This window comes from Chiloscyllium plagiosum, chromosome 11 (genome assembly GCF_004010195.1).
Source record: "Chiloscyllium plagiosum isolate BGI_BamShark_2017 chromosome 11, ASM401019v2, whole genome shotgun sequence".
NCBI classification, from domain to species: Eukaryota; Metazoa; Chordata; class Chondrichthyes; order Orectolobiformes; family Hemiscylliidae; genus Chiloscyllium; species Chiloscyllium plagiosum.
The window spans coordinates 83,499,380-83,524,713 of record NC_057720.1 but is presented as its reverse complement, the minus strand read 5'-3'; the positions used below and the strand labels follow the sequence as shown (position 1 = coordinate 83,524,713).

General features: G+C 42.5%; 1 protein-coding gene across 1 annotated transcript in view; it reads right to left on the bottom strand.

The window, feature by feature from the left end:
• The window catches only part of LOC122554632 (neurogenic locus notch homolog protein 2-like), a 158,324-nt gene that overhangs the window by 112,613 nt on the left and 20,377 nt on the right, over nt 1-25,334 (bottom strand). The window contains exon 2 of the mRNA XM_043699954.1: nt 14,392-14,473. Within this exon, the coding sequence (XP_043555889.1) occupies nt 14,392-14,473 (82 nt within the window). The remainder of the gene's footprint in view (nt 1-14,391; nt 14,474-25,334) is intronic.

Sequence of the window (25,334 nt, the reverse complement as noted above, 5' to 3'; positions counted from 1 at the left end):
GCCCCCAGGCCCAAAGGCCACCTCCATAAATCACAGCTGTTAAAACCGCTCTGGAGAAATGATTTGGAGATGCCGGTGTTGGACTGGGGTGTACAAAGTTAAAAATCACACAACACCAGGTTATAGCCCAACAGGTTTAATTGGAAGCACACTAGCTTTCGGATAACCAACTAATGAAGGAGCAGCACTCTGAAAGCTAGTGCTTCCAATTAAACCTGTTGGACTCTAACCTGGTGTTGTGTGATTTTTAACTTTCTGTTTTATGTTAGTGACTTGACTCGCATTCAACTTTGAAATTCACAGAGGAAATGAAATTGTTACTTCCTTCCAGACTCAACACTGAGTGTAAAGTGCCTAATTGACAAATGGGGTGCTATTCCTTGTGCTCACATTGAGATTCACTGGATCCGTGAGTTACATTGTACTTTGCTCAAAAACTGCATGCATTCATGTAGAACTCTGAGCTCAAAAACTGCATGAATTTATGTAAAACTCTGTTATCTCACTTTTTAGATTGGAATCAATCTAAACATCATGGCATAGACAGAGAACACAGGGGGCTAACACCTTCAACATATTGTCTAGCTATCACCATTGTTAACAGCTAACCCGAGAATGCAACTTTTTAAAAAAGTTTTGTGATTTACATGAAAGGAATGAAACTATCACTGTATTTGAACAGCTGAAAGGCTTAACAGACAATCAATTTTTCAATGTATAATTTCAGTTACATCACACTGTAAATTTTTGCTATAAATTCTGTGTTACGATCGAGCCCTCCACAATCACCTGATGAAGGAGCTTCGCTCCGAAAGCTAGTGTGCTTCCAATTAAACCTGTTGGACTATAACCTGGTGTTGTGTGATTTTTAGCTCTGGAGAAAGAAAGACTTTTTTTTTCAGTAAATTCACCGCTTGTGAGCTGTGGCCTCTTCCAAAACTCCCCCATCGCCCCAACTTCTACAATTCTCCAAAAAGGCATCAGCAGCACAAGTGCCCTTGCATTCAAACACAAACCCCCCAACCCCCGTGACAAACATTACACTTAAACACAAAACATCTGCGCCTGCCAACAAGGCTGCAAGGCTGGAATTACATCCATGTGGTAGAAATCAATGAGTTCTCAGCACAGAACCACGCAAGGCAAGGTCACGGTCAGCAAGTCAAGAATAGCTTAAAAAGCCCACAAAATTACGACTAAGAATGTGCTCCATGAGACAAAATCATCAAATAATTTGAACCAATTAGCAGTGTGGATCAGGTAACAGTTGCCTGGCTTTATGCCTCAGGAACTCGCTCTCAGTTAATTTACCAAACAAATCCAAATCACTGCAATATACTAAACAGGAATGTGCAGTTTTCTTCTGACCGAGTGACAGTATTTGTCCCTCTTACACTGGGGTACCATCTGACACGTGCCTGCAGTATATCACTTCTGCAACTATTCTTCATTGTCAAATTGTCAGCCATCTATTTACACAAACTCACATCTCATCTTTCCAACAGGACTAACGAGTTTAGCCAATGTATTTTTTTTCTCTCTCCCTCATCATCCTCTGCACCTTGGGAGGGGGAGTTTAAGCATTAGCCAAGTAGAAAACAGTCTCGAAATCAAGAATCAATTATGGTAATTTCTGCATTTGCAACAGTCTGCAGGGAATAAATTTTTGCCCATTTGCCCGTCCAAAATTGCTATGTACAAGATCTGAAAAAGGCGGCGTGAATGCATTTTGTTTCCTGAAATACTTTCCACAGACGTGAAGTTTACAAGCAAGGTGGTGCCAGATGAAACGAGAGACTGAGAGACAGAAACATGCAATCAATAAACAAGGAAATGGCCCCAAGTCAAACATCAAGTTGTGACAATTCAGTGCCAAAAATCAACAACAATTCCTCCAGGACGAAATCAAGGCAAGAGTACACTTGGCATGTGAAAGCATTTCTAGAATTTAATTAAATTTAAAGGGGGCTGGTAAAGTACATTTAACCGCAGTCAGTTCAGAACTTTTGGAAACAGCAACCTCTCCTCCAACATCAGCAAAATGAAACAGCTGGTCACCGACTTCAGGAAATAGAGTGGAGGGCATGTTCCTATCTGCATCAATAGTACTGAGGTGGAGAGAGACTCTCACAGCACAGAAACAGACCTTTCGGTCCAACTTGTCAATGCTGACCAAGTTTCCCAAATCAAACACTCGTCCCATTTCACTGCATTTGGCCCATATCACACAAACATTTCCTTCTCATCAACTTGTCCAAACGTCCTTTAATGTTATAACAGTACCCCCTCTGGCAGTTCATTCCACACACAAACCACTGTCTGAAAAGGTTGCTCCCATATCCCTTTTAAATCCTGCTCCTCTCACCTTAAAAATATGCCCTCTACGTTTGAATTCCCCAACACTAGGGAAAAGACCAGGCTATTCACTGAATCTATGCCCCCCCCCATGATTTTATAAACCTCTATAAAGTCACCAGTCAACCTCCTACCCTCCAGCAAGAGGAGATCCAGCTTATCCACCTCTCCTCATAATTCAAACCCTCCAGTCGCAGGAACATCCTAGTAATTCTTTTCTGAACCCTCTCCAATTTATTAATGTTCTTCCTACAGCAGGGTGACCAGAACAGGCCAAATGGCCTACTCCTGTATTGTAACTATTAGAATAATAGAATCCCTACAGTGCAGATAGAGGCTATCCGGCCCATCAAATCTGCAGTGACCCTCCAAACAGCATTCCACTCAGACCCATCCTGTCCCCACAACCCTGATGTTCGAAAGCATCAAGGTCCCGGGAGTGACAGTCTATCCTGGTCCACCTATGTCAACGCGACAGTCAAGAAAGCACGACAATGCCTCTACTTCTTCAGTTGGCAGAAGGACCTTCAACATATCCACAAAGACTCTTACCAATTTTTTACAGATGCACCATACAAAGCATGATAGCTAGATGCACCACAGCATGTTATGGTAACAGCTCTTCCCAAGACTGCAAGAAACTACAGAGAGTCACAAACACAGCCAGTCCACCATGCAAATCAACCTTCCATCCACTGACTCCATCTATACTTCCCACTGACTCAGGAAAGCAACCATCATCAAAGACCACTTCCATCTCTTCCACCCTCTTCTGTCAGACAGATGATATAAAAGTTTGAATACATGTACGAAAGATTCAAGAACCGCTTCTTCCCCACTGTTATCAGACTTTTGAACAGACCAAACATTAATGCTTGATCTCTCTTTCTGGACCTTCTCTGTGGCTGTAACAGTATTCCGCACTCTGCTTTGCAACCCTGATGTACTCTCTTTGGAACAGTCTGCCTGTACAGTACACAAAACAAGCCTTTTCACTGTATCTTGGTAGATGTAACAACAATAAATCAATCTGAAACTCAACTACTTCGACAATGATGCCACCACCAATATCCTGAATGTTCTTTTATTGCTTTCTTCACATGCAGATACCAGCAAATCCAATAACACCAATAAATACCATGAACCACCTAATGAAGGAGCAGCGCTCTGAAAGCTAGTGCTTCCAATTAAACTTGTTGGACTATAACCTGGTGTTGTGCAATTTTTAACAATAAATACCAGTAAGACAAGCTCATGAGCTAGACTATAAAGGTGTTATGAGGGCCGCAGTGAGGGAACTAAATGAGTCATCAGTTGACATACACTCATTGACCGCCTGGGATTTTTAAATAGCAGATTGAGTTGAAATCCCTTTGTACTGTGGTCCTTGGTAAGTCGTGCTGCAAATTTCGTGAAAACGAAGTTGAGCAATTCTTTGCTCTGGATGCCAAAGTCAATGAATTTCACCACTTCCGTGACATCAATTCATCTCCCCAGATCTTGACTTCAACCTAGAACCATTTAAAACCGAAGACTGACATGACCGATTTGGGAATTTTCAATTTACTTCATCATCTTTGCTACTTTGAAGATGACCTTATTGAAACAAAAACATTGTTTAGTGGTATAACAGGGTAAATGCTGAGAGGATGCTTGTTCTCAAGTGAGAATTTAGAACCGGGGACAAAGTTTCGAGAGAAGCAGTTTCCCACTTAAGCCAGGGATGGGAGCGAATTTTGTCTGAGGAGATCATTAGCGTTCGGAATTCTCTTCCCAGAGTGTGTCCAAACCTGAACATTAGAGAGAGACTTTAGATTGCCAAGGGAGTTAAGGTAATGAGGTACAGAATACAATGTGGCATCATAGCCACAAGCAGATCAGCTACGGACTGAATAGTTTCATCTTGCTCCTATTTCTCCTGAAGACCTGCACCAGATTCTGTGATCTCTCCCAGCCCCTGGATTTCTCAATTTGAAAAATAAGAGTAGCACAAAGCATGCTGTATACACCTTTAGTGGAAATGATTGCGCTTGTGAAAAAGAAAAAAAAGCTAAGTGGCAATCTCAGAAGGTTAAAATATTTAAGGCTCTGATAAGGCAAACTGCAACAGCACAGTTGGACCACAGGTCCTAAAACCAGTCCCTCTTGCAGAGTTGGATACATGTCTAGGATAAATATGCTTTACAGAATTGCAAAAATAAAATATTTAGGGGTATCAAAACAGAGATGGATGTCAACTCTAAAGTTAAAATGCTGCAGCAGCAATAAAGATTCTGGAATGTGTCAATTTGCCAAAAACCAAGATCATATATCACCAATTCTTAACAGAGTGGCTCCATTGCAGTACAGTACTGTTTGGGAACAAAGGCCCAAGTTTAATGTTATCTCTGTTAGGTTACTTTACTATCACTCTGTTTGGGGTCAAGGTATCCACTCAAGGACTCCCATGGTCACAATGGCCCATATCTCAAATCCTATCTGTCATGGAAAAACTCCTACTTTGTCACCAACAGACTCAATTAATCTGATGTTTTCTTGAAGCTCACTCACAACGTTACTGCTCACATTACAATACTACATGAAATTCAGTCCACCCTTCACCATTCCCTTGCTAACCTCAGATTTGTAAATATTATCCTTGTGTTTAAATGTCTCTAATGGTCTCTATCTTCCATCTCTCTCAGCTTTAGTGGGACTGCAACCTCTTTCTTTGCCAAAACTCTCTACTACTGGCTGCAACCTCCAGTGTGCCCTTTATTTCACTTTGTCCCTTTGAACATAAGAACTAAGAGCAGGAGTTCACATTTCTGCCCTTTGTGCCTGCTCCACCGTTCAATCTCATCTCAGTCTGTACACCACTTTTCTGTCTGGTCCCCACAACCCTTCAACCAGGTACTAACAAATAATGTCTTTCTCCTCTTTAAATTTACTCAATGTCCTGTCATTCACCACATAAAGGAGTAAGGAATTCCACGGATTCACGGCTATTTGAGAGAAGTAATTCCTCTCCATCTCTCCCGTCTATTATCCTAGAACTATAGCTTTCCATGTGAGACTACCCCACAAGCGGAAACAACTTTTCTACATCTACCCTGTCAATCCTCTTTAGCAATCTCTTCTCATTCTTCTCAATTCCAGACAGTTCAATCTCTCTTCATAAGACAAACCTCTCATCTCTGGAATCAATCAAGTGAACTCCCTCCCAATACAACTGGGGACCTCAAGTAAAGGGACCAAAACTGTATGCAGTACTCCGGGTACGGTCACGGTAACGCTTTGTACAGTTGCACAACACTTCCCATATTTTATATTCTATTCCTTTAGCAATAAATGCTAAAATTCCACTTGCATTCCTTATTACCTGCTGTACCTGCATACTAGATTTCTGTGATTCATGCAAAAGGACACCCAGATCCCCCACTCTGAAATTTTTGACTTTCAGAAGTGAATGCTCTGCTGACACAAGGGAGAGATGACCCATGGATGCAAGTCTATTGTATATAATTGGCATTTCTTTCATGGTTTTCAACATTATCCTGCGTGCTAGTAACTTCATTTCATTGTCTATCCTCACCCTTTCCCACTAGAATTTCTCCTTTGATGAGCTATACTCCGAAATAACTGTTTCTGTATTGGCGAATGAAACACTTCCTCCACACATTGATATAATATGTTCTGACCACCTGTGGGCCAGTACACACAATAAGTTATTCATGATTATACCAGCACTTACAGGAGAATGACGGGCAATTTAGTACTAGAAGCATTCATTGCAGTTTTAGTTTACATTATTTTGCTGGATTAAGAGAACAAGGAATATGAATCTGTACTTCCTCCTTGATGTCTTGTTTTATAATATAACATTTCATAAATTTTTTAATTGAATAATTGCTGTCCAATAAAATCATCATGTATTATAACTCCAACAAAGACCGGAATCACCACTCTGGTAGCATCTGCATCTAGTGGTTACTGTAATGTGTCGGCAGGAAACTGGTCTGAACTGCACGTTTCAGCTCCACCAACAAGATGCCAAATTATGGGAGTAATGTGATGCATTTACTTCCAGCACAATAATAAAGTGGGGGTCAGAACCCAATATAAGGCTGCAAGCTAAATCGTGGGGTCACAAATGCCAAGACTACACTGGTCAATCCCCTCCCCCTCTCTCAGGTTTTGTCCTCTCTCCGCCTCCACTCTTGCAGTTCTCTTTGAGAGGTTGGGACAATTTTTAAGCCTCAAAATGAGGTCACGGTGAGAAAAGGAAATGTCTGGGAAGCGCTAACTTCAACGGCACTCAGCAGGAATCGCTGAGAGAGAAAGAGAGAGAGAGAAGCACAGAGTGCAGTGCAAACACAGCAGCATAGCTTTCTTCATATGGCGAAGAGGGGGAAGTTTCTGTCTCTTATCTGATTGTATCTGGCAGAGATTGGATCAAAGCTTGACGAGTCAACTTTAGCCCGGAGGTGCTCTGAACACATTTCAGCCTCAGCACAAACCACAATGACATTTTCTGAAATAATTTCTGCAGCAGGTCATATTCGACGTTAGCTTCCTTCCCTCGACTCACGAATGCACAACACATGTCGGGGTATAATAAGACCCAATGAATATCAGGCAGCATCTTGCATCAGTAGAACGATACATACTAACACAAAATTTCAGAAATAGCTCCAGAATGGTCTACACAGGTTACGCAAGTGTCAGTTGCAATCCAATACTGATGAAAGCTCTACATGAGAGAGATTAATGCATGCAAGCACAAATATAAAATTAATGGTACTTCAATGGTGGGGGAAGATAGTGTCTGTAAATGACCTTTTACATTACACAGGCCACCATTAAAAATGCAGCTAAAGTGGGTCAAATTCTATTTGCCAGCGCCTAACAGTCCATTGGTACCATTCTCACTATTTACCACTCTGTTAATTTTCATATAATATGTTCTGACCACCTGTGGGCCAGTACACACAATAAGTTATTCATGATTATACAAGCACTCTACTAATTTTCATATCATCCATAAACTTCATACCCCCTATATTTAAGACCAAATTATTAACATACATCTCAAACAGCAAGGAACTCAGCAGAACAACACTGGAAACAGACTTCCAGTCACAGAAACATCTCTCTGCTTCCTGCCTTTCAGCCAATTTTAGATCCAATGTGCCACTTTGCTTTCAATGACTTTCTTGACTGGTCTGTCATGAGGTACCTTGTCAAAAATCTTGCTAAAGTCCACAAAGGCCACATTAAACGCATTACTCTCACTAACATTCCTAGTTACCTCTTCTAAAGATTCATTCAACTTTGTCAAAACATGATTTTCTCTTAACAATTCAATGCTGACTGTTCCTGATTAATTGTCACCCTCCAAATGCAGATACATTCTGTCCCGCAGAATTCTAATAACTTCGCCACCACAGATAGTTAATTTGATTGGCCTGGTCTAGCCTTTCACCCCTTTATTTTAATAATTTGACATTGCTAACAATCCTTCATTTCTTGAGCATGTCAATTGCGTCCAGTGAGGATTTGAAAATTGCTGCCAGGGCTCCTGATATCTCTTGCCTTACCTCCCTCAACAGCCTGGGATACATCTCATTCAGGCCTGCAGGCTTGTCCACTTAAAACTGCCAAACCCACCTGATACCTCTCTCTGTCTTAATTCCTTCTCAAATTTCACAGTCCTACACCCTAATGTCTATACTTGCATCGTCCTTTTCCACTGTGAAGGGCAACATAGTACTCATCGAGGGCTGTACCCACACCTTCTAGATGCACACACAGATTACCTCTTTCGCCCTTAATGGGCCCATACTCTTTGCCTACTTATTCTCTTGCTCTTCTCATATCTAAACTCCCTTTGGTTTTCCTTTATTTGATTTGTCAATGCCTCCTCATTGTCCCTCACAGGTCTACCCCCAGTCTGGTTGCTTCTAGGTCTTCTAAACCTTCCCTGCTCCTTTGAACCTCACTGTCACCACTGCAGAATCCCACAGAGGTCCACCACTTGTCTGCCTGCCTCTGGGACCTCTCCTGATGCTTCTTTTCACCTCCGTGTCACTGCTCCTGAGTCTCACACATATCTGACAGCAGCTGAAAATGTGTTGCTGGAAAAGCGCAGCAGGTCAGGCAGCATCCAAGGAGCAGGAGAATCGACATTTCGGGCATAAGCCCTTCTTCAGAAATATGCCCGAAACGTCGATTCTCCTGTTCCTTGGATGCTGCCTGACCTGCTGCGCTTTTCCAGCAACACATTTTCAGCTCTGATCTCCAGCATCTGCAGTCCTCACTTTCTCCACATATCCGACAGCAGTCTATCTGCTTATATTTGAAAGCTGTAATTGCCCAAAGACTCCTCTATGAAAGAGTGAGATACTGTGCTTATGTTTTCAAGCTGCAGAGAGGTGATAACTATGCATCAACATGGGGGGAAAATGCACAGGTGGTGTCTTGTATTACTGAAAAGAACAAAAGCAGCCAGCAACTGTGGGTTAAGTTAGACTGCCCACCTCTGTGTGCCAGGGCATTGGGTTGAATTGTTCGAAAGACCATAAGACCATAAGAAATAGGAGTGGAAGTAAGGCTATTCGGCCCATCAAGTCCACTCCGCCATTCAAATCATGGCTGATGGACATTTCAACGCCACTTACCTGCATTCTCCCTGTATCCCTTTATTCCTTGCAAGATTAAGAACTTATCAATCTCTGCTTTGAAGACATTTAATGTCAAGGCCTCCACTACACTCAGTGGCAGTGAATTCCACAGGCCCACCACTCTCTGGCTGAAGAAATGTCTCCTCATTTCTGTTCTAAATTGACCCCCTCTAATTTTAAGGCTGTGCCCACGGGTCCTAGTCTCCCCACCTAACGGAAACAAATTCCCAGCATCCACCCTTTCTAAGCCATGCATTATAACTTTTTATTAGATCTGCCTTCAACCTTCTAAACTCTAATGAATACAATCCCAGGATCCTCAGCCTTTTATCATATGTTCGGCCTACTATTCCAGGGATCATCCGTGTGAATCTCCGCTGGACACACTCCAGTGCCAATATGTCCTTCCCAAGGTGTGGGGACCAAAGTGGACACAGTATTCTAAATGGGGCCTAAATCAGAGCTTTATAAATTCTTAGTAGCTACTCACTGTTTTTACATTCCAACATTCTTGAAATAAATTACAACATTACATTTGCTTTCTTAACCACGGACTCAACCTGCAAGCCAACCTTTAGAGAGTCCAGTACCAGCACTCCCAGATCCCTTTGAACTTTAGCTTTATGAATTTCCTCACCATTTATAAAATGGTCCATGCCTGTGTTCTTTTTTCCAAAATGCATGACCTCGCATTTGCTTATTGAATGTACAGAATCAATCAAATGAAGCTTTTGATTTAAACAAAACAGTGTGGATGCAGGACATCGGAATTAAAAACAGAAAGCGCTGGAGAAACTCAGCAAGTCTGACAGCATCCATGCAGAGAGAAATAGATTTAATGTTTCGAGTCCAGTATGACTCCTCTTTGGAGCTTTTGATTATATAGTTTAACATGAGATTACTGCACCACTTTCCAAAGCTAGTGTTTGAAGCGCCCATTTTATCAAATACACATACGCAAGACCTCCTAATTGCAGCGACAAGCTGATATTGGCAAGTATCTCCCCAGCCTCTCAAAATCCCATGGAATCCAGTTTCACTGATTGGATTCTGGAACACTCTACTGTCTATTAATGAACAGTGCAACTCAATCAAAACTCTGCCACACCACAGTAATTCTCATTTCAGCTCCACAGTTAAGATTCCAAGCCAATTATTCTCTGCTCCTGTCTCTGATATAAATACAAGTAGTTTGAGACCACTTCAGGTCTTTCAGGCAAGACGCTAAACATAGTTTCATCTCCAGGCTCTGCCGGATGTCAAAGATCCCATCCATGATTCAAAGTCGTGCAGGAAATTCTCTTACTATTCCCGCCAACATATATTTCCTCGCCAACACTCCCAGAAAGATATTAACCTTTCACTCATCTTAATGCCATTTGCTAGCACGACAGTCAATTTACTGCACAAGTAATGGGCCATACAAATGGCTTAAAAACATTTCAAAAGATGGCGCCATGTGTATTGCTATGACTTCAGGCTGTGGACGCCTGCTTACTTTACGTCACCAAGTGGATTCCACGGAGCTATTGCAACAGTCAAAGCACATGGAAACCTGCAGATGTTTGCAAGTTGTCTCTTGCAGTTCCATCACTGACTATTGCATACCTTCCATGATGTTTTGCGAGCCATTGGTCAAAATTGAAAGCCAGGGCTTCAGCAGCATATGGAGTGGCTGCCGTGGCCCTGCTCGTGTAGTCTGGAAACCTCAGAAGACACTCCGCCCAACACATCCCCACACATGGCCACCCCATTATCGGCTGGCCAGAACCCTCAAGAAACACAATTTCTCCTTTCACTGTCAAGGGGGAGGTGGAGGCAATCCACCCAGGTAGAGAAACTGAGGCTTTCACTGGCACAATGCCCATCTAAACTGGCTCCAAACCAGCTTCATACAATCAGGTAGAACAACCACTTCACGTCATCCTCAACCCTCCTCCAAACCCCACCACAGACATTGCCTGTTGTTATTAGCAATCTTCACTGTATTTTTTTGTGTGTCTCCCTAACTTAATAAATCCTACGTTCAATCAAAAACTGAAACAAGCCCCCACGCCCACACCAAGCGTTTCCATGGCAGCGGCAGCAGCAGATCACAGTTTCCTGATGAACAAAAGCAGTCCCTATCGCTCCAGGCATCCTCAGCTCCTTTCCAAAATTACAGCCTGCAAATTTCAAAGATCATGCCGTGTCATAGTGATTGCAGCAGATCCTTTCACAACCTAATACCTCAAAATATTTGCTAAGACACCATCGAGTGCTTTGTGTGAAAGTGGAAGCCTGCCAACAGGATAGCAGTTTTTTTATTAAAAGACCATGGGGGTCCATTAGTAAACACAAAAAAATACAATTTACAAAACCAGGGGAAGCCCCAGTCTAATCTGCCCTGACACATATGTGCCTATGCACGTGCATGAACACACACCCCTGCCTACTTCGGGAAATGGAGACATTCTTAGGTAGAAGCTGGACAAGGGAAGCAATGGAAAACAACAAACATATTGTTAATGCCAAGATGACTGGAACTAGAATCATGAATCAAGATGAGAGATAGTGACTCCACCACTCCTCCGTGGGACAAGATACTGCACAAGCACTGAGCTGCATGGAATCAAGGACTTTGCTGTTTTCTCTGTCAATTGATCAAGTCATGGAATCTCTACAATTGACTGGAGTCTTTCAGGCGTGCTGGTATTGGGGAAAAGAAAATACCAGCCAGAATGCGTTCTGGGGATGACTACGACATGTGGGATTCCGAGAAAGGTTCTGAGACAACACTAATGTGCTTGTGGTCAAACCGCTTGCAAATACACGTTCCGGCCAAAGGCATCCAATGCTTTGAATCAGCATCTCCAGGAAGGAAGTAGAAAGGAAAAGTGCAGAAGGAATGAAGCTGGTAGGGACAGGGATGAATATCCGTTACAAGTCCCAGTATCGACACGGTATCTTCTGACTGGCCATGGAGACAGATGGGGAACTAGTCACCATTTCAACATTCCCCATGCAGTCATTTGCTCATATCTTATCAAGTTAAGCAAAAGGTGGCACACTTGTCATGAGAGTATAAAAGCACCCGTCTCCTGCCGATCGTAATATTTAATCAGGGCCACTAAAAAGCTCCAGAGTCTGGAGGATATTTGACAGCTCAAAGAAAGTTTGAGAGGTGGGAGGAAAACAAATCATAAAAAACGGGCGGGGGGGGGGGGGGGGAAACAAGCACTACCAAAGATGTTAACACTGAAAAAGTAAATATTTAGCAACAGAGGATTGTCTGCTGCACAACATTCCAGTCTGCTGTGTCAATATGAAGGTTGCCAACAGTCCACTTTCATTGACATCAAATCTTTCGAGATGCATGACCTTTGAAAGCCACCAGATTGGAGCAAAAATTAAACATGCCGATTGTCAAGAACTTCTGTGACATTCAAAATATTTCACTAGCAATTAACTTTGTCCTCCATCTCCTCAACCATGTTTGACAGAATTTGGCAGCTACACTGATCCAATAACACATGGTATCCTCTTCCTAAGTATTATCCAGTTAACCTGCTTGGATATGCATGTGTGAATATTTAGTAAAGTTGGGCACAGGGATATATTTGAAAGCAGTCAACTCTTCCATTTATATCTAATGCAGCACACTAGTTGTAAATCTATTGATGTGGTGAACAAAATTTTACCCTATTGAATCCAGAAAGTGACAAATCCAGGTCAACTTGCAAAAGCGAACCAGCTCATGTGACCCTAAAGCACCAAAATCATTTTCAAGACAAACTTTCTCAAGCACTGCTCTGCTATTGAACCTGTCCCTCCCTCAGGAACAATGCAGCTCTTGTCTGCGTCTCAGGGAGTATCTATTACCGATGGAGCGAATGCAGCCCTCGGCTTTACAAACATTAGCACATTCATAGGTGTTTGCTCTGTGCAAAAGCATGCCTCACCAAAGGATTGTCCTTTCTTTGCTTGTGTTGGGTTGCCAGCTGACGTTCTATACCTAGTACAATTAGACTCTGTAATACAATCAGACCTGGTCAGTCACCTTACTTGCTGTCAGAGCTCGATGCACATAGACTGACTGTTGCATTCACGCACTAATAAAGTGCCTATCCTTCAAAAGTAATTTATAGGGCACACACCATTTAGAGATATTTTGAGACAATAAGCCTCCATGCAAATGCAAGTTGTTTCAAGGTGACTTTGTGTTAAAAATTTCAAATTGGAACAGGATCATTTTATTGTGGCAGTTCCTTGGCCACATTTCATCTGGATGTCATCTACCGGAGTCAAGTTCTTGTTGAGACTGTGACCAGCCAAATGTTTGATCAAAAAGAAGGGTTTTAAGGAGTATCTCCTTAAGACAAATTTGAGAAAGGCCAAAAGGCTCAGCCATCAATGGTGGATGGTATCAAGGGGGCAGAATCCGAGGAACAGAGAGGTTTCAAAAGGTTTATATGGCTGGAGCAGGTCACAGGCATAGAATCAAGTCTGAAAGGTGCTGGCTTTCAAGGACACTGGAGTGTTGGAGGCTGAGGGGTGACCGTATTGAAGCTTATAAACTCACGAGGCCATGGATAGGGTGAATAGACAAAATCTGTTCCGCAAGGTATGGAAGTCTAAAACTAGTGGACATGGGTTTAAGGTCAGAGCAGATAGATTTAAAAGGGACTTAAGGGACAACTTTTCACACAGAGGATGGTGTGTGTGGGAATGAGCTGCCAGAGGAAGTGAAGGAGGCTGGTACAATTACAACATTTAAAAAAGGCATTTGGATGGGTATATATGAATAGGAAGGGTTTACAGGAATATGGGCCAAGTGCTGGCAAATGTGACTAGATTAGTTTAGGATATCTAAACCTAGGCATGGACGAGTTGGACCGAAGAGTCTATTTCTGTGCTGTACATCTCGACGATGCTATGGCCAGAACCCTAAACAAGTGAGCAGGCACAGGCTGTTGGGCTAAGTAGGGAAGGGGTAGGATACAGGCAGCAAAATTTTGGATCTTACCCAAAAGTACTCTCCAGCAAGTTCCCTATGCTTGCGTGTCTGCATTTGCAATCCCAGCCAGGATAGGAACCAAATTTTCTCCACAGCCTTTCATGCAGATCAGGATGTGTCAAAGTCAAAGTCACAAGTGTGATCCTTCAGTTTGGGTTTGGCAATAAAATGCATCACAATATCACATGAGGGGCAAAATTATTCGATACCCTCTTTGCAACTTGAAGAGAAAGCTTACTCGTGGGCACTAAATTCCTGTAAGTGTGAGGGTGATCCAAACTGCTCTCTTTTCAACCATCCTGTGGCAAATCAAGGAAGTAATAAAGAGCAGAGCAAGTGTGAAATTAACAATGAAGTACGGACTCAGCATCTACTTACACACATTCCCCAGTCCCGTTCTGATGGGTTACACATTTTCCTCTATTAATGCATGGTTGAAAGGAGTCACGGCACTGTAATGCTAAGAGAAAAACAGCCTCTGTTAGAGCAAGTGCAAAGACAGCATTTTTCAAAATACAGCCAACTGTTATAAAATTACCTTGTCAAAGAAAGACAAAATTTCACCAAGCAGCTTCAAGTTGTAATATTTGCTATTTCTAGCTCTTGTATGATAGAGATCATACTCATCATTTTCTTAACTCAGCAGTGCAGAGTGTAACAGTGGCACCTTAATCAACTATCTGCTTTCTCAAAAGTAATAGCTCCCATCAATATTGCATCTTCAACATAGTACACTGTCCCAGGGTGCTTCACAGGAGTGTTGTTGCACAAATATTGATAGCAAAATTCAAAGAGATATTCAAACAGGTGGCCAAAAGCTTTTGTGTTAATTTGGTCATGGGATGAGGGTGTCATTTGTTACCTGTCCCTAACTGCCCTTATCCCGAGTGCCTTACTTAGCCATTTCAGTGGGCAGTTAATGGTCAACCACACAGAGTCACATGTAGACTGGACTGTGTATGAGTCATAGAATAGAATCACAGGATCCCTACAGTGTGGAAGCAGGCCATTCGGCCCACACAGAACCTCTGAAGAACATCCCACCTCGAACCATCCCCCCACCCTATTCCAGTAATGCTGCATTTCCCATGACTAATCCACCGAGCCCACACATTCTTGAATATGGGCAACTTAGTATGGCTAATCCACCTAACCTGCACATACTTGGACTGCGGCAGGAAACTGGAGCACTGGGAGGAAACCCATGCATTCATGGGGAAAATGTATAAACTCCACACAGAGTCACCCGAGGAAGAATCAAACCTGGGTCCCTAGCAATGTGAGGCAGCAACGCTGATCACTGAGCCACCAGACTGCCCAAGGATGGCAGATTTCCTGCACTTAAGGGCATATGTGAATCAGATAGGTTTTTGCATCAATTGATGATAATCTCACAGTCAACATAAATGAAAATAAATTTAATAAATAAAGTTTGGAATTGAAAGTTAGGTTCCAACAGCTGCCATGATGGAATTTGAACCCACATGCCCAGAGCATTAACCAAGGCTTCTAGATTACTAAGCAATGACATAACTGCTAAACCATTGTCTCCCAAAGGTTTCAAGGAGAATCTTAAAGCAGTGAAATGCAGCAAAGCATTGGGAATTCAAGAACCTACACTGCTGAAGATACTGATTTTAATCACTCCTCTGCATTCCAAGATGCACAAGAGAACTCGTGAAACAGCGAGGTGTTGGATCATATATAGAGTTTTCAGAGACAGGGAGGTTAGAGGGCCATGAAGTGATTTGAAACAGGGATAAACATTTTTAAGAAGAAAGTTACTGGAGGACCAGAAGTCAATGGTGGTTAGCTCAAATGTTGATCACTCAATAGGATGAGGTGCAAGTTAGGATAAAGGAAGTAAAAGTCAAGAATAGTTAACACTATATTCTGCATTCTGTTCTATTATCCTGATGTACTCACGTAAGTTGTGATTTGCCAGGATAGCATGCAAAACAATAATTTTCACCGTAGTTCAGTACATGTGACAATAATAAAATCAAACTCAAATCAGATTTCATTGAAATTCAATTGCTCAAAGTTAGAACAGCACCTTTTCACAATAAAAATATGTTCAACTTGTCAAATCTAAATTCAGTGAAAGACTGGATTTCTTCATTTTTGACACTTTTTCATTAACAGTCATTGTTTTCTTGATGAACGACAAAAATGTTAACATTAGAAGCAGTTCAGCAACATCATGGATGATTAAAAATGAACACTGCCTGAATAACTCCATTTTTTTTAAACTAATAGCAAAGAGTGAAATTTATGCTTGAGGGGGAACCAACTGGTTTGGAAGAAGAATCCGTCTAACTGGAAGAATAGTTTCTCATCCCACATATCCCAAATTTTGCTGGGGACAGTGTGTGTGGCACTCTGGAATCATCCATCTCTCCAGGCTCTCATCCAAGTGACCATTCTTCATTTATAAGCTGCAAATATTTCACAATCAGAGACAGGAGACATCACAGCTGAGCTCACTCTGGTCGACACTTGATATCGAAATGCATCATAACCAAAGCTGTTTGGAGAGCACCTTCCAAATCCACGACTGCTACGATCAAGGAGTGTAAAGGCAACAGATAAATGAGAGCATTACCACCTGAACGTACCCCTCCAAACCACTCACTATCTGAATTGGAAAATACATCACCATTCCTTCAAAGTAGTTCTATCAAAGAGCTTGGAACTCCCTCCCAATGACATCAAAATGAACTGCAGCAGTTCAAAAAGGTGGCTCACCACCTTCTCAAAGGCAACTAAGGATGGGCAATGCTGGTACAGCCAGCAATGCCCACATCCCAGGAGTGAAGAAACCAAAACCATGCACCCTGCAGCAAAATTCTTTGGACACAAGTTCTGAAATGGGAATCCTAGATGATCTTCCTTTCTGAAAATCTAATAGCCGAGTGTCCTAGCTTTTAGTGCATTCAAAGCAGACTAAATCTGTTACCACTACAACTCGCACAATACTAAAGGTCAATTGAGCTGCTGGAGAACAAATGCATCAGTCACAACATGCATTTGGTACACAACTCTTTTGCATTCCTCCATGTCCCTGATTCCTCCATGTCCACTGGTACGCTAACATTTTTTGACCTCCTGCATTATGCCCCCCTAACCTCTTTGTTAAGACACTATTGCTGAGTTGTACAACTCCCAAGTATCATGCACCTTCGGGGACCTTGATGATTGAAGCAACGTTCAGCACAAGAATGTTCTGTCAACAGAATACTCAACACTGCTGAACATCACAGATACTGTAGATCCTCAGCCTGAGACATAAAACAGCAAACATTTGTGTGTCTATTCGACAATAAAAGCACAAAAAATGGATAGGAAAGGATAGGCAGTTATTGTTTCTTTGTAGTGAGAATAGAACAATGAAATGCTGATGAGTATCACACTTTTCTAAGCTTATTGTGAAGGAACAGTGCCAGAGGCTAGAGTTAAAGCTACCTGTTTAACCCGGATGAAGAGAGAAAAGATTACTCAAAATGGGGTGGAGCAGGGGTTAGAATATACAAAAACATCAAAATTAAAAGCACAGTGACAGGAAATATACCATCCAATGAAGGGTTACAGATTGTAGACCAGAGTGAAATGAGCAGAGTTATTTTTAATGCTAGTTTCATGTCACTAGTTCCTGTCTGACCCGTATCTGATTTGCATCATGGTTATTGCACTTCAACCAGACAGGCAAGAACACTGAAACACACTGAAAAAAGATACATGGATGGCCTGCTTTACTTCAATATTTACATTTATTCATCAGAATTTCAAAAAGAACAGATTTGAAACCAGGAACTTTCTTTTTAATGTGTAGAATAAGAACAGAGAAGACATCTAATATGCTGCCCAATTGTACAAGACTAAATTACTCTTCGGAAGTTTGCTGGACGGATGAAGTCTTGTTTAATCCTTAGATCTACTCCACAAACACATTTTTCATCCTAGCTGTATCCAGGGGAACTGACTAGAAATGTCAGTGCATGCTCAACAAATCACTTCAAGAATGCGCATTGCTTACAATCTGGACAACAGAAAGACAATAATCTGCAATTTCAATCTGGTGCACCGATAACCACAAACACACAGAGAAAAAGGTCAAACTTCCCATCACTTCTCTTCCTCCTGAAAAACAGACAGGTAGGTACATAAAGTTTCAGCGTCACCTACAAGACACTTAGCCTGACAGGAACTAACAATGCACTACATTCTCAGAAGCACAGAACTGTCCACACTAATGTTATTTACTTACCTTTGCGATAACCCAATGTGATGGGATAAGGACCTGTGCCTATAATGTTCCTACACCACAGAATTTGTCATTTCAACCATGCCATCACTGCAGTTGTTAAGTGAAAAGCAGGTATCTGGATCACTAAAAGCATTTAAAGAAAATGAGTGGTTTCTGAGGTAGGATTGGGAATCCATGCACTGTAATGTGCAAGGTATCAGACATTTAGTGTGCAAGCTGGAGGGACCAGTTGACCATTTTTGGTATTCATTTTTTACATTTTCAAATACCCTTGACCTGAAAAATGGGTTTGGAAAGTGGTGTCTAGAGATCTTTCTGCAGTGCATCTTGCAGACTGCTGCTTCTAAGCATTGGTGGTGGGAATAGATGTTTGTGGATGCAGTGCCAATCAAGTGAGTTGCTTTGTCCTGCATGGTGTTAAACTTATTGAGTGATATTGGAGCTGCAGCCATCTAGGCAAATGAGGAATATTCCATCACACTCTTGACTTCTGTCTTTGGGGAGTCAGGAGGCAAGTTACTCGTCACAATAACCTACTCTAAAAGCCACTATTTATATGGCTAGTCCTGGTCAATGGTAAACCAAAGGATGTTGACAGTGGGGGATTCAGTGATGGTAATACCACTGTATATCAATGGGTGATGGTTAGATTGCCTCTTATTAAATGTGATAATTTTTTGGCATTTGTGTGGCACAAATGTTACTTGCCACTTGTCAGCCCAAGCTTGGATGTTGTCCAGCTTTTGAAGCATTTGAACATGAACCGCTTCAGTACCTGAGGAGTTGTGAATGGTGAACATTGTGCAATCATTGACGAACATCCCCACTTCTGACAGAGGGAAGATCATTGATGAAGCAGCTGCAGTTGACTGGTCCTAGGACACTACCCTAAGGAACTTCTGCACAGATGTCCTGGACTGAGATGACTGACCCCAACAACCACAACCGTCTTCCTATGTGCCAGGTAGGAATCCAACCAGCAAGGAGCTTGCCCCCAAAAGCACTGATTCCTGTTTTGCTGATGCTCCTGGATGCCACACTTGAGCGAATGCAGTCTTGATGTCAAGGGTTGTCACTCCCACCTCACCTCTGGAATTCAGCTCTTTTGTCCATGTTTGAACCAAGGCTGTATTGAGGTCAGGAGATTAGGGGCCCTAGTGGAACCCAAACTGGGCATCACTGAGCCCAGTTGGTGAGCAGGTGCTGCTTGACAGCACTGTTGATGTCATGTTCCCTCACTTCACTGGTGATCAAGAGTAGATTTATGGAGCACTAATTGGCCAGGTTGGATTTGTCCTATCTTTTGTGTACAGGATATGCCTGGGCAATTTTCCACATTGTTGGATTGATGTCAGTATCACAACTGTACTGGAAGAGCTTGGCTAGGGGAGCAACAAGTTCTGGTGCACAAGTCTTCAGTACTATTACAGAGTGTTGTCAGAACCCACAGTCTTTGCAGCATCCAATGCTTCCAACCACCTCTTTATATATGGAGTGAATCATATTGGCAAAAGACTGCAGAGCTGAGATCCGATTCATTGGTTATGGGGTCGGTTAGCTCTGTCTATCACTTGTTGCTTATGCTGTTTGGCATGCAAGTAGTCCTGTCTGGGAGCTTCACCAAGTTGCTGCTCCTGGCATGCCATCCTATACTCTCTATTAAACCAGGGTTGATCTCCTGGCTTGATGGTAATGGTTGTTTAGGGGATATGCTGGTTACAGATTGTGCTGGAGAACAATTCTGTTGCTATTGATAGCCCACAGCTATCATGAATGCCCAGTCTTGAGTTGCGAGATCTGTTCAAAGTCTGTCCCATTTAACAGAGTGATAGTGCCACACAACACGATGGAGGTTATCCTCAATGCAAAAGTGGGACTTCATCTCCACAAGGATTGTGCAGCAGTCACTCTTATCAATAATGTCTTGGACAGATGCATCTGCACCTGGTACATTGGTAAGGATGAGGTCATGTGCATTTTTCCCTGGTTGGTTCCCTCACTACCTGCTGCAGATCTAGTCTAGCAGCAATATCTTTTAAGATCCAACCAGCTCAATCAGTAATGGTGCTGCTGAGCCACACTTGGTGATGGACATTAACATTCCCCACCCAGGAGTACATTTTGTACCCTCGCCACCCTTTGTGCTTACTCCAAGTGTTGTTCAACATGGAGGAGTACTGATTCATCAGGCAAGGGAAAATGAAACATGGAAATCTGCAGGAAGTTTTCTTGTCCACGTTTAACATGAATCCATTAGATTTCATGGGATCCAGAGTCAAGATTGAGGACTCACAGGGCAACTCCCTCCAATTGTACACCACCGGGCTGCCACCTCTGCTGGGTCTGTCCTGCTAGTGGAATAGGTCATCTCCAGGGATGATGACGGTGGAGTCTGGGACACAGTCACACAATCATACCTTACAGACAATGACTGTGTCAGGCTGTTGCTTGACTGATCTGAGAGACAAGAGCGTGATGCTGGAAACGCACAGATCAGGCAGCATCCGAGGAGCAGGAGAATCAACATTTCGGGCAAAAGCCCCTCATCAGGAATCAGGTGAAAAAAATGGGAAAGCAAAGTGCTGTTATCTTAATGGGGAGAGAATTTGGGGTGAGCCGGTGCAGAGGGATCTAGGTGTACTCATTCATGAGTAACAGAAAACTAGCATGTAGGTATAGCAGATATAAAGAAAGCTAATAGAATGTTTTAGCTAAAGGACTAGAATATAAAAAGGTAAGTAAGTATTGTTGTAACTTTACAAGGCATTGGTGAAACTGCACCTGGAGTATTTGCACAGTTTTAGCCCCCTTATTTGAGGAAAGGTATAGTGGCATTGGAGACAGTACAGAGGTGGCTCACTAGATTGATCCCAGAGATGAGAGGTTTGTCGTATGAAGAGAGATTGAACAGTTTTGGCCTATACTCTGTGGAATTTAGAAGAACGAGGGGAGATCAATTTGAGGTATTCAGGATGATGAAAGGGATGGATAAAATGGATGCTTCCTCTTGTGGGGCATCCTAGGGTGAGAGGTCATAGTCTTAGGATAAAGTCGAGCAAATTTAAAACAGAGTTGAGGAGCAACTACTTCCCCAAAAGGTTGTGAATCTGTGGAATTCGCTCCCCCAAAGTGCAGTGGATGCTGGGACAGTGAGTAAATTTAAGGAGGAGTCAGATAGATTTTTAATTGGTTACAGGTTGAAGGGATATGGAGAGAAGGGAGAAAAATGGGGATAAGGAGCATATCAGCCATGATCGAATGGCCAAATTGCCTAATTCTGCTCCTGTATCTTATTAACTTAAGACCAGCAAATGCAGACAGAAACAAAACCAATGTTAGTTTATCCAGCAAGAGGAAGCATTCCACAATGTTCTCTTCTCCCCACCGTCACCACAACCACCACAATGTTCTCTTCTCCCCATCGTCACCACAACCACCACCCACCCCTCCCCAAAATGCACACACCCTCACACAGCCCAAGCCCCAAACACAAGGAGAGGCAGCTTATTGACTCCATGTGAATGTTAGCCTTTCAGCCCCAAATGTATGCAAGGGTCTCATTACAGCCAGCTTAATGTTGACACTCAGCCCATGGTGCTGATGCTATCTGAGATTTTCAAGATTCATTACCAAAGTGGAAGAGAACTGTCTTTCCAAAGCAGATGCAAGTCAGGCTGGGGATGGGATTGGAGGACGGAGATTATGGTGAGGAAGCAGTTCTCTCAGCTCTCCAACAGTCTTGTGCAGGAACTGCAGAATTGTCCATGAATTAAAAGTACAAGAAACCTGAAGCTGACCAGTGTGTCCTGCGTATTTTCTTATTGCCATTGCACACAACAGATCATTCTTAACACGAGCTGTTTTTCTGACCATTTCATCCTCTCTATCACACAGAGAATAAAGAATCTACAAAAGCCTACCATCCGGGGCCGGATGTCTCTTATTAAAATTCCACTCCGCGTGCCAGAACTTCCATGCTGCAAACAAATGTCTGGCATCAGGCGCTTGCTGCATCCCACTGTCTCCTGATTTACTTCAAATTCCAAAACCTCCACCCCCACAACTTAATTGCTCAGATCCAGCTGGGAAAACAAGTAAATGAGGAATATGGTGTCTCAGGACTTATTAAGTTTGAAAAGAGGCTTTGAAATAAAAAAAAAATTATATATTCTTCTTCCTAGCGGTTCTGATTGAAATTCAAGTAACAAGGTTTCAAATGAAGAACCACATCCTTGATCACCAAGAAACAAAATGACGTCAACAGCCAGTCATCCACGCTCAAAACCCCTTTCATTTATTTTCCTTATAAAACTCTCTGGCTTAGCCAGCATTTAATGCTCCACCCTCACCTGACTTCAAGAAAGTGGTGGTTTTTTTTTTAAAAAAGATTAGATTCCCTGCAGTGTGGAAACAGGCCCTTCAGCCCACCAAGTCCACACCGACCATCCAAAGAGTAACCCACCCAGACCCATTTCCCTCTGATTAATGCACCTAACACTATGGGCAATTTACCATGGCCAACTCACCTGACCTGCACATCTTTAGACTGTGGGAAGAAACCGGAGCACCCAGAGGAAACCCACGCAGACACAGGGAGATTGCCTGCGTGGAGTTTGCACAGTCGCTCGAGGGTGGAATTGAACCTGGGACCCTGGTGCTATGAGGCAGCAGTACTAACCACTGAGCCACCGTGCCATGTGTTAAATGACTGCAGGACACCTGATGCAGGCACACTCCCAGTGCTGACCGGGAATTCCAGAACTGTGACCCCGTAACAGTGAAGGAACAGCCACATCATTCCAAGGTGTGTGGCTTGCATCTGCTGTCCCGGTCCTTCTAGGTGGCAGATCTGACTGAAGAGTGCTGGTTGAGTAGGCCTCAGGAGGAGTCCAAGATGGATCATTCACTTTCTATGTCTGCCTGAAGATGGTTGCAAATGCTTTAGCATGAGCTTTTCCACTCCAGTTAGTTGCGTAGGTGTCACCCTTATTCATGACTGTATATGACAGGCATGTTCATAAGACTGGACACTCTACCACTGATGTTCAGTAGCAGCAGTGTGTACTATCTACAAGTTACACTGCAGAAATTCACCGAAACACCTTTCACAGTACCTTTCAAACCCATGACCACTTCCCTGTAGAAGGACAAGAGCAGAGCATGGGATCCTCACCATCTGCCCTCCCAAGTTCCATTCCTAGCCACTCAACAGCCCGACTTTGAAATATATCACTGTTCTTTCACTTTCGCAAGAGTCAAAATCCTGGATTCCCTCCTTAATGAAATTCTGAGTCCATCTATAGCACATCGGCTGGAGTGGTTCAAGAACGCAACTCAGCTCCTCAACAGAAATTAGCAATGGACAATAAATACTTGCTCAGCCAATCACATCCACACCCCACGAATAGATGAACAAAACAAAAGAGAGCTTGAAAAGCCGTGATGTTACCAAGTCATTGTTTGTGATGGGCCCTGAAAACTATTTTTCTGTGCCCTTCCTACCGAGAAAGTACTGTTCAACATAGAAATACTAATTCATCAGCTGGAGGTGAATGACTGTAACTAGCCAGAGGATTCCTTGCTGAAGGTCAGCCTGGTGCTTTGAAATTTCCTGAGCTGTTGCGTTGGGACCTGAACAATCTGTTGCTCATCAACATTTGTGGATTCCCAAGGTGTGCACAAGGAAACTTTCTGGGCTGCATATAAAGTTTGAATCAATGTTTCCGTTGCTGTAACACATTCCACACCTCGAAGCAAATCCAAACTTTGCTATTTAATGCCCCTATGAAGTTAACTATTCCGAAATCCAGAAATCTTAGTCCTAAAAAAGAAAACGGCATACTGGGCCTAATTATAGCCTGCTGCCCCCAGCTTGGATACCTGAGCCATAAATTATTGGGACAGGGCACTTTCCACCTACATCTCTGGAATTAGCCAAGCTTCTCATAGCGAATGTAAGCACTGCTGCTACAGGCAGAACACATTACTGTCTTCTACTCACTGAAAGTCTCCCAGTCTCCAATCTCAATGTGTGTTCAGCACTCAGCACTGTAGGGAAGGCACAGAACTGGAAAAGCTGCAAATTGTGACTTTGAATTGAGCACATGTCCTGCTTTACCCATATGCAATTCACTTCTATCAGAAGGGCACATTCAATGTAAACACAAGCAGCTCCACTCATTATGAAGCAAATATTTAACACAGTTCTAAAATGAATAGAAGAATAAATCTAAATCCATCTGCTTTTCAGTTTTCGTTGATCATAAAGACTCTGTAATGCCACAAAAACATAGGTTTGAGTTTAGAAATCTTTTCAACCCCAGTACATTGAAAAGCACATTCCATATTGTGCTTTTGAAATGCTGTTGCTGCTGTAACATAGGAAACAAGGCAACCCAGCTTTGTACAAAATAAAGTGATAAGTTAACAGGTAATCTATTTTAGTCATGTTGGAGTAGAAGCATTTATTGTTTTGAATGGAGCAATGGGAACTTGCAAATGCACCCAAGAGAGCAGGCAGTGCAACATTTCTTTAAATGTTATGGGGTTATTACATCTTTTGGTTTCTAGAAGTTCAAATAAACTTCACTTCAGACTCAAAATGCTGAAGCTTCATTTGAGTGTAGTTTTCTACAACTCTCCAATGTGATTGGCAGACGGATAGATTGTTACTTGTCACATGACTACAATGCAACAGTAAATGTGTCATCCCAAGATATATACTCACGTCACAATTAATTCCTAGTGTCTTACAAATAACCATCTATGTGGCAGGACCAGAGTATGCTGCTTTTATTTATTTATTCATGGATGTGGGCATCACTGGCCAGCATTTATTGCCCATCCCTAATTGCCCCAGAGGACAGATAAGAATCAACCACAATGCAGTGGGTCTGGAGTCACATGTAGGCCAGATCAGGTAAGGCAGACTGCCTTCCCTAAAAGGACAATAGTGAACCAGATGGGTTTCTCCACAACAATTGCCAATGAATTCATAGTCATCATTAGACTTTTAATTTCAAACTACTTTTTATTGGACTCAATTTTCACCATC